Source organism: Festucalex cinctus, chromosome 9, assembly GCF_051991245.1.
Source record: "Festucalex cinctus isolate MCC-2025b chromosome 9, RoL_Fcin_1.0, whole genome shotgun sequence".
Taxonomy (NCBI): Eukaryota; Metazoa; Chordata; class Actinopteri; order Syngnathiformes; family Syngnathidae; genus Festucalex; species Festucalex cinctus.
Genome location: NC_135419.1, coordinates 315,200 through 333,359, shown reverse-complemented (window position 1 = coordinate 333,359; position 18,160 = coordinate 315,200). Strand labels below are relative to the sequence as shown.

The 18,160-nt window shown below is 41.7% G+C and overlaps 1 protein-coding gene across 2 annotated transcripts in view; it reads right to left on the bottom strand.

The window, feature by feature from the left end:
* Positions 1 to 2,882: 2,882 nt before the first annotated feature.
* The window catches only part of LOC144025845 (complexin-2-like), a 40,011-nt gene continuing 24,733 nt past the window's right edge, over positions 2,883 to 18,160 (bottom strand). For both annotated transcript variants that reach the window (XM_077532202.1, XM_077532203.1), the window contains exons 3-4: positions 9,038 to 9,213; positions 2,883 to 5,542 (exon numbers count right to left, since the gene is read on the bottom strand). In XM_077532202.1, coding sequence (XP_077388328.1) covers positions 5,348 to 5,542; positions 9,038 to 9,213 — 371 coding nt within the window. In that variant the 3' untranslated portion in view covers positions 2,883 to 5,347. The remainder of the gene's footprint in view (positions 5,543 to 9,037; positions 9,214 to 18,160) is intronic.

Genomic DNA, 18,160 nt, shown 5'->3' with positions numbered 1-18,160 from the left:
TTGACTCGACTAGTGTTGAGGATGGAACATAGCATTTGATTGGAAGGTGATGGTTAATTTGATCGTAATCATGGCGCCAATGAATATTGATGAGACTTAAAAATAGAACCAATCATGGAAGATGCATAGAAACGTGCGGAGGAGAGATGAATTAAATGAGTGAGCGGAATGATGAATTATCATCTTCATCGAGCGACTGGAAAGAAACCGCCACAATTAAATATGCTGTGAGGCGATTGGCCCACTGCAACCATGTGACCTGCATTGCATTTGCATGCTTATTATCCTCATTACTACATTTTATATATAGGCTAGCATTTGATTGAACTATGAATAATGTCTTTCACTCTTTTTAAAGTAGCCTTTATTTGATGATTTTATTTTAGAGCTAGTGGGAATATGATGTGAATAAAGGTGGGGTTCAAGAAAATATGAATCAATGAAATGTATTGATATACGTCAATAATGAAATACAAATTCATTTTGTACTGTAGATAAATAATGGTTTGAAAAAAATATGTCTGGCCTGCTAGATTGCCGATCGCATTATATTATTACATTTCTACTTCATGTATTTAGTTATTTATGTGTATTTTCTTGAGAGCGATTTTGTTTCCTCCCTTCGTGAAGAGATCAAAATGGCGTCCTTTGATAAGTTTGCGCACTCATTCAAAGAAATTCAGAGAAATACGCGCGTGGCAACCTCCCCCAAGGAAACTTTGGACTATTTATAGCTGAGCAAAACATCGCGTTGACTCGTGTGTGATCCCGACACAGGAACATCAAGAATTCCTACTTCCCATGCGCAATCGCACTTTTCCTATACATAAATCATGCAGAAGAATACATTATGCAGTGTGAGGGTCTGTGCGCTGATGATGATGATGATGATGATGATGATGACGACAATATGACTCAGTGAGCTCAAAGTGGCAGATTTTGCCTTTCATACAGCAGAATCCTTTAGCAATATTAGCATAATAGCAAAACAACTTCCAACATCAAAACCATGCAAAACGTGTAAACGTACTCTGCTACTGTGTCCAAAAATGTTCACAATCACAATGAATAAATATTAGCTGTTGTCATGTTGACATCGTCATGTTCTGATTGAATCAATATTAGACCAAACACGTTGAGATCCGAGTCCTTCTCATGTTTTCACTTTACAGTCGAGCTTATCCCTCCACTTAATCTCCAAAATTACAGCCAAGCAAATACCGACCATGTGATGAAAATCAGAACTATTCACATATTAAAAAAAAATAAAAAAAATAAAAAAAATAAATTGAATTTAAAAAAAAAAAAAATTGCTACCAAAAGTACAATATATTGAAGGCTATTATGCTAATATTTATGTACCTGTGATTTTTTTTAATTTAAAATAAATGAATAAATGTATTCATTTCATCACAGTTTGGTGCTGTGTGCAGAATTCTGAGGGAACAATTAATTCTTTGCTTTTAGGAAGAAGGCTCAAAGTAAGCGTGTCACTACCTTTCACACACAACTGCGACAAGCGTGTTTAAGGGTAAAAAAAACAACAACTAACTTTATACGGAAACCCAGCAAAATTGCTGTCGAGTTGTAGCAGAAGGACCAGCATAAAAAAAATGCAGGGAAAATTTGGTGGAAAAAAGCAAACAGAGTTTGTTAGTTGGAAGCCACTTGGCAACGCGTTTTACTGCATCAAAGTCAAACGAATGTCGAGTATTTTGGAGAGTGCGTAAAAGGAAGCCGGCGGTTACTGCGAGGCTCCCTCGGCTCGGCGCGGCGCGCTAACGGCATCCATTGAAACCTCCATTTGCGACTGGCGGGCTGGAGTGGAGGACGAGAAGCTTGACGGCGGAATCCGGTGACACTAAAACAACTTGCCGACTGTCGGAACTAATTTGCTTCAAATCAAAATGGCGGACTTCCTGTTCAGGTTTGGTCACTGGTGCTTATCGCTTTTTAGTGTGTTATGACTCACATGTCCACATAACATAGTGTTAAGCAAGGAAAGTGGAATTGGGAACTATTTATTGTCGTCAAAATGATCAAACCTGTTTTAGCAGCCAAATGTCCTCGTAGTTGTTTGTCAAAGTACGAGCCGAGAATTGTAACCTTGTTGTGCAAGATGTATTCTCGCGGTATTTGTGAGTTCCCAAACTCCGGAGAACACATCTTGTAGCGAGCCCGTTGATTTCCACCGATCCGGACCAATCACAGAGCGACATTGTGTTTGGGGCGTGATATGCAGCTGTGACCAAACCAGGAAGCCGATGCCGATGCCGATGCCGATGCCGATGCCGGGGCAAACAAACAAACCAAATAGTACAGACGAATGGACGCTGCAATTAATTCGGTTCTTGCAGAATTACTCTCTGTGTCTTTGTTGAATGTTGAACGAGAGGCGCTTTGTGCATTTTTAGCTGGTAAAGATGTTTGTGCCCCCCTTGACGAGAACGAAGACAACATTTCCATCTGTGGCCGTAATTGGTCAAAACAAACGTGAACAACGTCCAATCAGCTCAAAGTATTGCACAGAATGCCCCTCCTTTCCCAAACAAATCACCGTGAAGAAGCACAACATTGACGTGATGGAGAACTGCCTTGAGCCAACCACAATGTCAATCTGGCTATTGCCACGTTAGTGGAATTCACCCAAACATGCTCAATTTCATCTTCCATTTTGGGCAGGGGTCCTTGAGACATTTTTGTGCTTCCACTTCCACACAATTTAATGTCGATCAGGAAAACTGATGTTGGGGGACTGATTTATTTATTTTTCTTTTCATTTCCAGGGGGTGCAACTGAGTAAGTTGTAGTTGGGTCATGTTCGGTACCAAATATTTTTCCACAAACAGCTATGTGCGGAAAAACACCAAGACACTGCAAAAAAAAGTTTTATGAAATCACTTTATTCTCAGAGTGTGTGTTGATTCCACGTTTTTCCAGTTTTTTTATTTTATTTTATTTTATTTTGCCTGATGGTTTCCAGACTAAAATATCTGTCTTCAGGGGTCATGCAAGTGAGGCTAACAGAGCAGCGCTTTGGGAAAGGTGGGTAGAAACACACATTGGGACACATCAAAAACGCTTCATAGTCGCACCATCGCACACCACAGAGCATGCAGACGTCCAGGAAGAAGAAGAAGGGGGGCGAGAAAACTTGCAGTAGAAAAGACTTCAAATATGCACATAAAAGATATATATATATATATATATATATATATATATTTGTTTTTATACAACTGAAAATAAAAACAATCACCAACTACCAAGAGGACAGGTACAGGACCGGCTAGAGAGAACACATAAGATTAGCGCGCTAACTTTAGCATCCACGAGTACAGAAGACAGAGGAGTACAAACATCAGACGTTTACATTCAAGTTACATCAAAGAGTAGTTTTATTATCAAGTGGCTTCTTTTATTGTTAGGTCTACTTATTACAATGATTAATGAGCGGAAAAATAAAAGGCTTTTGTCGAATGGCAGTGGTCTGTTAGCCATGAGAAGCGTGAAAATGACCAAATTAGCAAACAACGCTATGATGACAATTGGTATAAATTGGTTGGGGGCAGTATTCGTAGCTTGGTAGAATTCATTTGGGGCTGTAAATGACGATTGTGCGGGATTTCAAGGCCCTTGGAAATGTTAGCGAGCTACGCTAATGAGGCTAGTAGAAGAAGGCTAGCGAAGGTACAAGCGACAACACCTGAGATATGTGGAAAAAATGTAAAAAAGAATGTTGTCTACTATCGCTATCTACTACTACAACTACTATGAGTGTCATTCTTTGGTTTGACGTTGTTTGCGGCTGTGCGGTTCTGGTCTCTAATTAGCTGCTAGCTCTCTGAACTGAGGCTAGCAGGGGCAGTATACCAGCACAATGAACTCACTGGATGCTATGCTACTCCAATGCTCAAATTTAACACGATTCTGCTTGAATATACAACATTCATGATATACGCGAAACACAGCTTCTAATGTCTACAATTTGTCACACACAAGCCAGATTCAATACTAAAATAATGGCACAAAGTCACAGTCAAATTCTGGAATTTTTTTTTGAGTAGCATTTGGCTAACAACGAGTCTAAGTTAGCGGAATGTCTGAAATATCTGGAATGTTTCGGAAAGACTTTATGAAAACAAAAACATCAGACAATCTTTGTGTGCCATTTGTACGTTTCCCAATGCAAATGGTCTTTTTTTTTTTCTGTTGTTGATGTTTTTTGTGGGTACCGATGAGGCAAATTTACCAGTACTGTCTGAAATAGCTGGAATGTTTAGGAAAGGTATGAAGTGATGGAGCTAACGTATTAAAACATGTCCATGTATAGCAACCCACCAACTTGTGCAGCATTTGCCCTGATCAGCAGTAACTTCATGATGTAAACATACACTAGCTTGAAATTTATGAATGTGTGATGTTCGGGTTTTTTGTTTGTTTTTTCAACGGAGTAACTAACTTGGCAGTATTGTCTGGAATATTTCAGAAAGACACCGTGGAATTGACATAAGATAAAACCAGGCATGTCAACATCTGATGAACATTGTACATTTAGTGTGATGTTCACGTTTCGTATGACAAAAATGGAGGAGCCTCATCTTCGGTCAAACACAACATCGAAGATTGCCTGTCTTGACCGATTCTGCCACATGATAAAAATAGACATGAATGATATATTTGGCATTTGCAACCGTCTTCTGTTTTTGAAGCATTTTCGCATATTTGTTTTTTACAATCATTGAGCAAAAGCACAAGACTACGACGGTCGTTTACCGCTCAGAGACAAACTTTGCGTCATTTTGAGGATTTGATTTCAGCCCCGCTCACCCTGATGTGGAAGAACATTTGACACAGAGTCAATAATCCGGATTTAACAAACAAACAAAAGTGGTTATTGCCTCAAATATTTCGCTCAGCGGCGACAATCAACCACGTCACGTCACAACATCCCACTGCATGCCAAAAATTAAAAAATCCAAATAAAAAATCAACAAATCAATCTCTTCTTTGATTACCTCACAGGGATGACAATATTTCTTTGTAATGTATCAAATCTTAATTAACATGAAAGAACAAAAAAAAAAACATTTCGATATTGTCTTCAAAGTTAAAAATATGGCTTGTACTCATCTATCCATCTTGATATACGTCATATACATATTTCATATATATTTATATAGAGAGAGAGAATTATTTGGCGTAACGCCGGGCTATTTACAAATCAAAATGTGGATGATGTCTATTTCAATGAATGAATAAGTGTCAGACCGGACATGAAATGAGCCATTTTGTGATCACGTCGCAGCAGTGGAGTGTGTGAGGAGGAGGACGGGCGGACCAAGCGGCGTTACTTCTTGTTGAACATATCCATGAGTGGCGCCGGGATGAACTTCATCACCGTGTCCACGATGCTCTCCTCCTCCTCCTCCTCGCCACAGCCGGTGGGCACCGCCTTCTTGGGGCGCGTCAGGCTGCCCTCCGAGGCCTGCTCCATGGCGGCCGCCGCCTCCGCCTCCTTCTCCTCCTTCTTCTTGATGCCGTACTGCGCGGGAGGAGAACGAAAACAACAAATGAAATGAAATGAAAGCAGCAGGCAGCAGTGGTAAACACATTTTCATGGCGAATCCTCGAGATGATTCCATTTGAATGCCCACGTTAGACGGGGACAGTTAGAAACACGCGTCTGCCTACGTTGTCTGCTTCAGATCAGGGCTCGTTTTGGCCAATACTTTAGTAGGAGATGAAAGGAAATGAAATCATTTGGTTCAAATTCCAAAGGAAAAATAGAAAACAGGGAAAGCAGATCATGTGAAAGTCTGTTAAATATGGCGAGCGAATGGCTCCACTCTGCTCGCAAGCATATTGTTAGTGGAAGCAGGACACGTCAGTGCAGACGTGCTTTGAACGAAATAAAAATGAATATTCCAGCCCGGGCTCCAAGTTAAGCTAACACTGGTCGTCTCAAAAGTTCTCCATGTTATTATCTGGGTTGTTCCTCATGTCATTTTCTTTTTTCCAGTTGACTAATGAATGCAGCGGGTGGTTGAGCAGCACGTTGCAGCGGGCCAGTGGGTCAACGGGCAGCACGACGGTTGATCTTCAAGCAGAGATGCGGAAAATGGGATGAACTCCTCCGTGACCTCGTTGCCGCTTCTCCGTAATGGGATTCAAGGCCAACAAATATCCTCCACCGGCGGCGGCGCATTTTGTGTGTGTTTTTGCAGACGGACCGCGGGCTCGTCCGGGGATCGCTTACACTCAAATCATTGCCGGCTCGTCAGCTTTTCTTCCGCCGTTTGCTGGCGATTCATTGGAGTCCCCCATAAAGATGCTTTTCCCCCCTTTGGTGCATGGAGTTCCAATTACAACACTAATAGGTTGGCGGACTGACAAAATGCCGTGTTATTTGTATTTTACGACGTGTCCTCCCTGGTTATTCTATTTGCTGGCATGTCAACACCGCGAGGACCTTGTTAGCATTTCGTCAGCGATCTTCTCTGACAAGTTCCGACAACCTTTATTGGACAAAGGCACATATGTTGCTAATTTCACAGATTCTCCATTGCAGTCAATTGTCAAGAGGGCTTGCAAATGGTGAATCCCATTTCTGACACCAATGCTGCAATTGTTGACGTTCAATCGTTCCAGAAATAAATCTTTGGGCCCCATTTTCATTTTCATGTGCGCTCGGCGTACATTGTCAAGTCTAGTTTAGGATGTGAATTTGGTAGAATTTGATACACCGCAATATAAGTAGACGACGTTCTAGATCAGATAAAAGCTGGTCTAAGTTGTGGCGCAGGTGGTATAATGTGATTTTGGTGGATTTTGCTCCACGAGAGGCATTTGTTTTCCATGTCTCCCTCCTTCATCGGCGAGCTCATCAGCAAGCTTTGCGGAAGCCCGAGAACGATTCTGATCTCGAATCAGGTGTGCTTGTGGAAAGAAAGGTGGAAAATGTGCTGGATAACGGCTCCCTGGGCCCGAACTTGACCACCCCTGATTTCTAGCAAATGTCCTATTCGTGTTTCTGACGGTGATGTCTGGCTTGGCACTGAAGTCTTTGTGTTCCTGTAGCAATTTCCCCATTCGAGTCAAGTGTCTTTCCTAATGGTCAATCTGATACCAATGTCAGACTTGACATCCGATTACTCGAGAGACCAATCTTTGGCTTCCCTGTGGCAAATTCCTCAATAGACTGAAGAAGTAAAGGGAGAGCCCCACTTCTGACACTAATGTCAGAATTCCCGATTGCAAATGATCTGATGTGCCTGACACACGAGGTTTTTAATAGTTTCATCACTCTTATTATTTCCTAAGGACACTTTTTTTTTTCTTTTTTTTTTTAAACCATGAGAAGCAACAGCATTGAAATCCAAGCTTTTTTTTTTGGGCAGAGCGCATTAAAAGTGTTCCTGCTTCTAAAAAAAAAAAAAAAGCATTTTACATCTTATCCATAAAGTCATTTGTGATGGCAGCCCCCCGCAAAAAAAAAAAGTCTTTAACAAGCAGCGGTGACTTTGAGGATTCTCTCGACGCGCATCCGCTCGTCTGTTTGCGCTCTTTGCCGCCCGCCATCCGTCGCGCTCGGCAGCCTTTCAGTTATTCAAAGAGCGAGAAAAGACGACGGCGCCGCTCAGTCGAGCCCGGACGTCGTTTGGGGCCGTCGCCTCCTCGCGCCTCTTACGAAACTCAACGACTGCGACCTCGGACAGTCGCACGGAAGTCGACTCCAAAGTCAAGTATTGGTTATGTTGAGATTACTGATGATGATGAAGAAACTTGATTACAGACTCAAAGTCCAAACACAAACAGACCAATGAAAAAGAAAAGCTGTGACACCTTCTGTGTATTACTCAAGTTTTGTATTTAATTTATTTGCTGAAGTAGAATAAATTTTTACTTTTTAAAGGGGAGTTAAGAATGTTCCCGTTAAATGTGCATTACAAATGATGAAATTTGCACCAAAAATACTGCATAGAGAAAAGGGGTGTCAGATGATTAAACATTCATATGACGTCAATAGTTAACTTGCAAATTCGATATCAGTTCTAAATGTATTATAAAATGGACAATAAAATATTTTTTTTTTCTCTTGTTAAAAATAAAAAAATGTTTAATAGAAATGTGGCTGCATCTTTTCATCATTAATACAGTAATTGGATAATTCATTAAAATTAAATAGATGTACTGTACTGTAAAAAACGAAGGTGATATCGATTTGTGACAAGGTCATTTTTCTGCCACTAGATGGCATAATTACATTTGTAAGACGTTGGTGAAAGCTCAGTGTATTATTATTTTCATATTAAGGGCTATCTAATCTTTAACATGAAGTAACTTGTGAAATTCTGCACATTTTTTTAATTGTAAAATCCAACTTGACCCCAGTCTCCACAAATATATGCATTATTATTGTGGGAATATAATAATGCATATATTGGTGTACATATGTTAATTGTGCTTTTTATTCTCCACACGTTTTTGCCGCCTAACAACACCTACATAATACTTCCAATTTACATTGTTCAATTTCAACCAGCTTCAAAAATTGACGCTTCTTGGGTGTATATCGTCTGATTCCACACTACTTATAGTATTTGCACAATTTAACATTAAATATCAACTTTTCCCCAATCATTGAACGTTTTCTAAATATCATTTCCATATATATAACTTCTCATCATTACCAGGTGTCTGATGCTGCCTGGTGGCGCAGTTGGTAAAGCACATTGTGCAGTAACCAGGAAGTTATCATTTCATAATTGATCTCTCAATTTGCTTTCCGCATTCCCACGCAATTTCTCCAGAAATTGCACTTAGTCTCGTGACATTGATGACGTGTCTGCGACTTTGTGACTGGAATTCCCCGAGTAATCACATGTTAAAAAAAACAAACTAAAAATGGTGGCGTTAAAGGAACTTTAAATGAATTCAAAATGAGCGCACAATTTTGCCAAAGAAAGCTTCCCAAACCTTCACGCTGCACATTTGACGTGATTCTTGTTGAGGTTTTACATTTCCTGACGTTTGATACCTTATCTCTGATGCCCTGTCGGATGTTTTCCCTCTCTGCCTCCATTCTGGCGTACTTGGCCTTGCGCTCCTCCTCTTGTTGCCTCAGCGCCTCTTGCCTTTCCTCTTCTTTCTTCTGAGCGTCAGGGTCCTTCTCCTCCTCGCCGCCCAGCATCTTGCCCATGTCTTTGGTGGCCCCTAGAATGTGTGCCAGAGACAGAATCTGTTATTTGAAATCATGAAGCTCACCTGTGTCCAATTTTACCCTGAAGCCTTGTTCCATTTTGCTGCCATTGCTCGAGACCATTTTTTGTGTGCGCACAGCGTAAGGAAACAAGTATGTACTTTTTTTCCGGCATTTCAACTGGCCGAAAGTGGCCGCGGTAGAGCCAAAAGGCACAGATTGATGGAAACAGGGATGATTGATACAGCATATTTGAAGAGCTGGTTGAAAACGACAAATCGGACGTAAATCCCCCCATTTGCATCAACACGGTTCAAATCAAAAAGGAAGAAGCGTTCTTCAAGTCAAACACAGAAAGTGGTCAAAACCAAAGCAGAGGTGAGCAGATCAGATGAAAGTGGCGGCGCTAAATTATGACTCGTTCTCTTGATGGCTTTTGCGTCTCCCGGAGGGGATTAGCATCTGTTCATGCAAAGCGCCACTCGGACCTCAGGTCAAAGAGGCTGATTGTGAGGATCCTCTCCATTCTCGCCTCTTTAGATGTGCTAAGCATGAAATGATATTGTCATCGCACGTCCTGATGATGGAGTCCACATGAATACTTTGAGCTTTTTACGGACAGTCTCAGTTCAAGTTTACAGTAAAATGAACTACTGAAGCAAACACACACTTTGCTATCGCCTGCAATGCGCCGAGTGACTCTCACACGGCGTACGGATTTGAGCAAACAGCGAGACTGCTATGGTACATTCTATCTTCAATATGAGTTTGTGTTTTTGAAAGATCTTCGATGAAAGCGGCAGCATAATAAAGTATTAGTACTCGGTATGGCAAGTAGTAGTCTACGAGTGCTGAAAAAAAGTAATATCATGTGCATCCCGATGAAAAATGTTTCACAGTGAATCGTCCAAACGATCAGACAGAAAATGAGCACTAGAAATTGCCCTAAACGGCTGCTTCAAACCAACTTCCTGTTTGATTTCAACCACTTCGAGGGGGCGCAACCGAGATAGGTTTTTCATTTATCAGGACACTCGCCGCCTGGTGATGATGATGATGATCCGGCGCGAATAAGAACACATATGACCGTTTCATATCATCAGGTTCTTTGATTGCGAGGCAGGCTTGACATCCACGTCACTTTGAATCACAGACAATAACTCCTAAATGTTCCAAATTGCATCTGTCAAAAGCACTTAGAAGCAACATTTGCAGGAAAATGTTGAAATCTCATCGCTATGTGGAGTTTTTTCCCCCCAGACTAATCCAGACGGTCAGCATGCGTGTTGTCGCATGTGTACGCTGTCACTGCAAGTCCCTTTTCCAGTTGAGCGCTTCCACAACGGTGACTCGCCAACCTTCCACCTGCACTCTCTGCTCACCTTCAACGCACCGGAAACAAATTGATTTTAACCAGGAGCGAACCTCACCATCTCACGGGGGGGAAAAAATAAAATAAAATCTCCTGACGATGAAGAAAGAAAAGAAAAGAAAAAAAAAGCCAGGCAAGCCCCTCATTCCGCCTCTGGAGGAAATAGCGGACGCGACCATCTGCTTGCGGCGGGAAAATTGATGAGACGGCGGCGACCTGGAGGGTCCCGGCTGCCGTTTGGAAGACGAGTTGACAGGCCGGGACAAGCGTCCGTCCGTCGTTATACAGGCGGGGTGACGACTAATTAATGAACTCTGACGATGTTCATGTCGGCAGCGGCTTTGATCACGCCAAAGAATTGAGCAAGCAATGGTGGCAAACGCTGCGAGGACAAGATGCAGACGAGTGGATCCATCTGGACCGGTCGCCAGCCGATGTCATGACACAAAGTGTTCACACATTCACAACACAACACCTAACGTGCATGTTTGGGAGAGAAATTTGCGAGGGAGTCAGTCAGTCAGAATAGCTCGAGAAAAGCACACACATGCAAATTCGACTCGGGACTTTGATGGGAACGATCTGCGGGAGGCAAAAGTTTTGGGATATTCATAGCAACCCTGCTCTGGGGGATTTGGTTTTGGATGTTTACAACCCCCCCCACCACCACCACCAAAGGTAATTTTTTTTTGGGGAGTATTGGATATTTTTGTACGGCATTTGGAATTTCATAATGCTGCTTCACTCCAGGCCCAAATGATGATTATTTTTTTAAATATTGTTTTGCTTAGCAGGACTGAAAACTTTGGTTCCCGATGCTCGAGGGGATTTTGCAGGAATAATATTAGTCACTCTTAAAACTTTTCATTTGCAGATTTTATGAGTCTGAAAACTTTCACTTCACATTTCAGCAGGAACTCCAATCTCAGCATGGTGACATTTTCTCGTCAACTCATTAGTGCCGCCAATCACTGTGAAATGTCATTTAATGCCAGCGTGGGCTCGGAAATGTCTGCTGAAATAGTAAGGAGGCGTTTCCGCCTGTATGCTAATCTGTCATAATTCCAATGATATTAAAAAATGTTTTGTTTTTCTTTTTTTTCTCATGCTTCATGGTAAATAAATGCACCTCCCTCAATAGAGGCCTAAAAACAACAGTAGTAGTTCATGTCCGCACATAACTGCCAAGCCCATTTTGATACTTTTGCTAACCAAAACAGCAGTACCCCTCCTACGGGATGTAAAATGATACCGCAACGGACATGCGCTGATTTGCATGCAGAGAATGTGGTGTTAAATGCATAGAAATAATATATTTACATGCCCCACATAGCCCACTCAAGACAAATAAAACCCTCTTTTTTTTCCCCCCCATCTAAAAAAAAAGAAAAAAAAGTAGTAAGCAGTTATCTAACTGCATGCACACTATCATTCACATAACAGTTAATTCCATTCAAACTGTGTTGCTAACCAAAACAGAAACCCCTACCATAGAGGAAGTGATATTTCTACACATTGATTTAAAGGTATTAAATGTATGGTAAAAAAAAATTGCAAAATACAAATGAGTGCTCACTTCAAATAATTCAAGATTAAACAGCTCATTTGAGGGGTGCTGAAGATTGGGATGAAGTATAAAACATCTGCCTCAAAATCTTGGCAGTCAAGAAAGCAATGGAGAGCAAATGTAATGATCTCCGCTCCTAGATGTTGTGGCTAATACAAACAGCAGCACCTACTGAGGCACTTAATCACTACATATTTTATCATTACGAAAAAAAAGATCAAAAGAAAAGAATACATATCTTGGTGCGTCATATCAACAACCCACTTCAATTCCATTGCTAACCAAAATAGCAGCACCTATGTAGGCCAATGTGAAGTGATGAATTTTAAATATCCACAACACACGTCTTCACTGGATTGTATTCATAAAAGCATTTCAAGAGAGGCAACACAGTCTCCTTTCCTTTTTCAAGTGCCGTCAAGAGTGCGAAGCTCATCTTGATGCTGGCGGCCAATTAGCTTGTGGTGACAAAGTTGCTGTGCGGCAGTGCAGCGAAGGACGTCCTTCCCCAAACGCGGACCCCCTCGACACGGCCCATGGGAGAACCGGGGAAGCCAAACGAGGCAGCGGGGAGGTGGTGGAAGCCCTGCGGATGTCTTGCTTAACTTGATACACATTAAGACGGCCAACGTCTCGGCTTGAACAACTCGATGGGATTCAAGTCGAGCCAAAGTCAATGAATTGATGAAGTTTCGCACCAACAGTGCCGTGATCTCACTGCTATGAATATTTCATAACTATTGGTGATTAGCTAGCAAGGCTAACCGATAACTCTCATCTACAAGCAGCTTTTTTTCATGCTCTTGTGCACGCACGAATAAATGAAGACTGTGTCACGTTGTTGGCTCGACACTTGACGGCTACATAGTCTGGCGATGGCAAAGGCCCTCGTAAAATGAGCATTTGGAAGATCTGATTTACAACCTTTACGAGTGCAGTGACGTTTATAGTTGCCTCGTCCGTTTCACCCTGATCACATCGTGGCCGCAGCTTCCTCCTTTCTAATGCCGTTTCCCTCCTCTTGCTTTGCCGGGTCAACTTCCAACCCTACCTTACACATAGGACAAAGAGCTGGGAAAATCGAGCTTGAAAGAGGCTAAGGTGCAAGCTAGCCAGGAAAAAGGAAACAACATTGTGCTAGCTTGAGATGTGGTTGTGAAGTTGCGAACACCCGACATTCGCTTCGCTTGCCCTGTTGTGTTGAAAGCGAGAGTCAAATAATCCCCGACTGCGGCGTGAGAGCAACCCAGAGTTATGACAATATCCCATTTGCACAGGGTTCTCCGATAAGGCGATTTTACGCCATCTCTGTGTTAAACAGGATCATGTTGAAGGTTGCTCAAGGTTTTAAAGGACAAGCTGGTGACGGCTGGGCAAATGATAAGCGGCGTTAAGGGCAATTCCCAAAGGATTCCGGGATTGACGTATCTCGTCCGTGTGGCAACAGTTGCAGATCAAGCTTGTTGCAACCTCGCATACCGGGTTGCCATGACAACTGTTGGAGGTAGCAATGAAACAATATAACGAGCCAGTCTTTGAATGTCAACCACACTCAAAAGCAAAAGCGAATCTCACAAAACAAAAACAAAGTTCAAAATCCAATCCAATCCAACTTTATTTATAAAGCAGGTTAAACGCAACACACTTGACCAAAATGCTGTACACAGATTGAAGAAAAAGGCACAAAATGGGTAACAGAAACAAATAATAATAATGAAACAATACAAAGTAAAAAAAAAAACAGTATAACCAAGTCAACTTTCAAGCCGGGTTAAATGGCAGTGACAAGAAATTCGTTTTTAGCAGTGACTTAAAAACAGGAAGTGAATTGACCTGCCCGATGTTCAGAAGTAGATCGACTTGTGCTTTAGGAACCACAAGAAGAGGCCGATCCTCCAACTTCATCGAGGGAGGTGGGACGTGTGAAGCCAGAAGAAAAACATCAAGTCAGATCTAAGCGGTAAAAGATACAGTGAAAAAAGTAACGGGCCAAGAATTGACCCTTGGGGAACTCGACAAGAAAGGAGCACCAAGGGCGCAACATGACCACGTTAATACTGACCATCAACTCCGACTATTCAGAACACATAAACACATAAAAGGCAAAAGTCCTTCCTGCTTGTGCTTTTCATTCCAATGAACCCTTTGATGTTGGGTGAAATTCAATTGTTGCTCGTCAGCCAGTTTGCTATGTGAACCAAAAAGAAACTTGCCCAAACAGTTTGCACAGAGCTAAAAGCTTCACGGAGAATGAAGTCCATGGTCCTTGCTGGTCCTTGTGAACTGCTGTGAAATGAGCAGTGGACCTTGCAGCGAGCTGTCAATGGACTTTTGGCGGTCAGCTGGGGATTCATTTGATCCGATATTGCTTTCATTGCTAAGTTGGAAGCACAGCAGGACTGGGAAATGTGCGGACGGTCACGGACAGCCGCCTCGCTTGCCAGGATTAGACTTTACGTAACGGAGACGGAGGATATACGCACTCGCGTGTGTGTATTTGTTTGTGAGCGTGTGCTTGATGCAGCCAGAAAAAGAACGCAATGTACGAGTCTTCATTGTTGTTGTGCGTGATGATGCGTTTCCTGGGTGAGCGCCCACATGAGGACGCGTCTCCCCGGAGGACGGACTAAAGAAGAAGGTCCTTGGATGAGGGGGAGGACAAGATGAAGGCTTAAAATGGCAGCATGGCTCTGTGTGCTTCAATTAGAACAACAAAAGCTGGTTAAAAAACGTCAGCACTTCTGCGACTGAATTCTTTGGAAGGTGGCCATTGCAATTGTGTTTGTATTATTTTAGAAGTTGCTGAAAGACCTTTTTTAAAAGAAATAAAAAAGTTCCATAAATGCTATGAATAAAAACATCCCTCAAGTTTCAATAGGGCAATTCAATCTTGGGATTTCACCCTTGGAAGTGAAGAAGAGTGATCTGGAATGCAACTGCCACAATGGAGCTGAGATGATCGTAGCTACTAAGAAATTCACTTCATCGAGCACCAACTGGCTGCTAATTTTAAAGTATTTCATTCGTACAGAATGTGGCTGGATTGCTTCATTTTACAATTTGCATTACAAGTGTCAAATTTCAGTATTGACGAGGGAATTCAGCCAGTTGAGCCCCAATCGGAAGCAAGTTTACTAGACTCGTGCTAAGCTAAACTACGAAGATTGATTTTCAAATGGAGCAAAGAATGTAGGCAGCAGCCTAGACAATTACGATCCATCACAAAATGTTGGCCCTTTCACTAGGAAATGTACTTTCATCAAATAGTACTACTAGGGAATTCACTCATTTGATACCCAATTGGAAGCAGGTCAATTCAACTGATGTTACTTCAGCTGACTCAACATCGTTCGGTTGCATGACGTGAGCATTTGATGATTAGCCATGTAAGTCTCAATTTCGGCACTTTCAGTCACATGTTCTGGCACATGACGAGTGAGGAATTCATCCAGGTGATCCACAAATGAAAGCACGTATCCTCGAGTCATGATGAGTCATGATAAATTGCAAAGGATTTCATAGAATGGAGCTATAGTGCCTTTGGCAATTTGGCTAGCACAGCTAGCATAAAGCTAGTAGCATAAAAGCCCAAATTTCACGTTTTCCAGAGCTCACATTTTAGCAAAGCCCAAATTTGTCCATGTAATCCCTGCTTGAAAAAAAAATGTATCGTAGACAAATGGGTGACTTCAAATTGCAAACGATTTCAGCCTCGCTCATTGGACGTAGGCGGCATGTTTTGACAATTTTAGCTTGTATGTCATTGGATGCAGTTGGAGCCTTTGAAGAGCCACGTGAGTCCAAATTTTAGCCCTTCAGCAGGAATTGTACTTGAACCAACTGAGCCTCTTTCGGAAGCAAGTACAGTACAGCAGATGGACAGGTGACACTGATTGCAAAGGACTTGAATCTTGTTCATTGGATGTGGCTTTTGCCCGATGTCAAAAAAACAAATCTGGATTGAAGAAGTTGCAGGCCTCAAATTCGAATCAACCCCTACTAGGGAATTCACCCCAATCAGAAGAAGGTAGACGGGACAGACGGGCCATGAAACTGCGATGGACTCGCCCTGCGATAAAAATATGTTGTCTAATATGCTTGCATGTAGTCCATCCGCAGCTATTCAAACTTTGAAAATAATGTAACAATAATAGATCATAAATTAGAAGAACGATGCGGTCGAATCGAGTCGCAATGTTCCCTTTTGGCCAACTTCTTCAAAGTCACATGGAGGTCGCGGCAGTTTGCTGCTGCTCAAAGAGCCGCGTGGGTGCCATTCAACTCCCACGCTGGGTTTTGGTGAGCGTCAGACCTTGAAAAGATGGAGGGGAAAAAAACATTTAAAAAATGAAGAGAAATCAGCTCTGAGCCACTTTTTGATATCACGCTGAGCTGTATGTGCTGGAAGCTTTTTGGAACTCGCTCGTCCTCACAGCGAGCTAACAGCTAACAAGACGGAAAAGGGCTGCTGTGCTAATGAGCTTTTTTCTTGTTGTTGTTTTTGAGAATTGACTTGCGCCAAAGTTTTCCCATCTCTGAATGGACCTTTCTTTCCGCACTGTGGATTACATGCAGTTTATTTCTATTGTGCACGGTGGCAGTTTGAATGAATAACTGTGAAACGGTAATTGTAAGACTTATAAACATTACACGTAAGTAAGCGACAAATCGGGCCCCAAGGCTCAGACAGAGCCCATTTTTTTTCCACTTGTAAAGTGAAGAACATTTAAAAACGTGACTCAACATTTGCGCAGTTAATGAATGTTTTACGATTATTTCTAATCCTAAAATTCGTTTCCATTTGCTTTATTTCCCAAGGGAAATCATCTCTGTTTCAGACTGTATTTGAATGGGGAGCTTTCCTCATATTTGATGTCATCAAATGAACACATTATGCAATAAAATGAACCAAGACATGTTTCATGCCAGCCGAGGGAGAAGAAATTCCGGAATCAAACTGATTTTCATTCGTTTCTCCAGATTTGTTGTTGATAGCGAACTGTTGTGAAAGAAAGAAGAGACCATAAAGAAAAACGAACCCCAAAATATCTGGCAGAATCTGCCGGGTAAGAAAGGCGAGCATCACTCTGCTGCTCGCCACCGGCAGCGTGACAACACACAGGACAGGATGCATTTATCAGGATCACCGTGGAGGTCGCATCAAGGTCGAAGCCGGCCACAAACAAACAGTGAATGCTGCTCTTTACAAGCTGCTCAATTTGATGGCAAGTGGAAGAAAATGTCCATCAGATTGATTTGTGCCTTGGCAGCTATTTGAGGCAAGAAACGGGCAAATAGAAGAATACAGTGACTTGTTGTTTTTCTTTTTTTTTAAAGCCAAATCTTGGTGGCAAATGGGTAATTCTTTGAGAAAAAAAACAGGCAGCTTTACAGCAATATTTAATTGAAAAAAACAACAACAACAAAAACCTAATATTACATGAATAATAATTTTGGGAGAAAAAGCTCATTTTTACAAGAATTAAGTCAAAAGTCATACTCTTATGCAAATGGAATTATACATTTTCAGAATGACAGTATGACATTAAGTCATATTTGTTCAGGAAAAAATGTAGATTACAAGAATTAAGGTCATATTTTTCTGAGAAATGTCAGAATGAGTGAAATCAATCTCCATAACCATGAAGTTGTTTTCCAAGACACAACTAAAAGAAGAAGAAAGGTTTATTCTCTGATATAGTAATTCAAGATTTGCACCCGCATTTGTACAACATCCTGCAGTATCGGGCACTTATGCCGCCCTAATTGAAATCTTATTTCGAAAGGTTTACTGTCATTCTTCATCCTTGGGCTTTTTTGACAGCTGAGAACTGTTTTAATTTCGACCAAAATTGAACAAAATGTCTCCTTGAACACAATGTTGGACATCCAATCCAATCCAAATATTTTACCGCCGTGTTCCTCTCATATTGGACCTCATTAGATTGGCCAATATTGTTCCAGTTAAGTGTGACAAGCGCAACCCGTGCTCGCAACATCCCGCAAGAGATTTTGTTTTTTT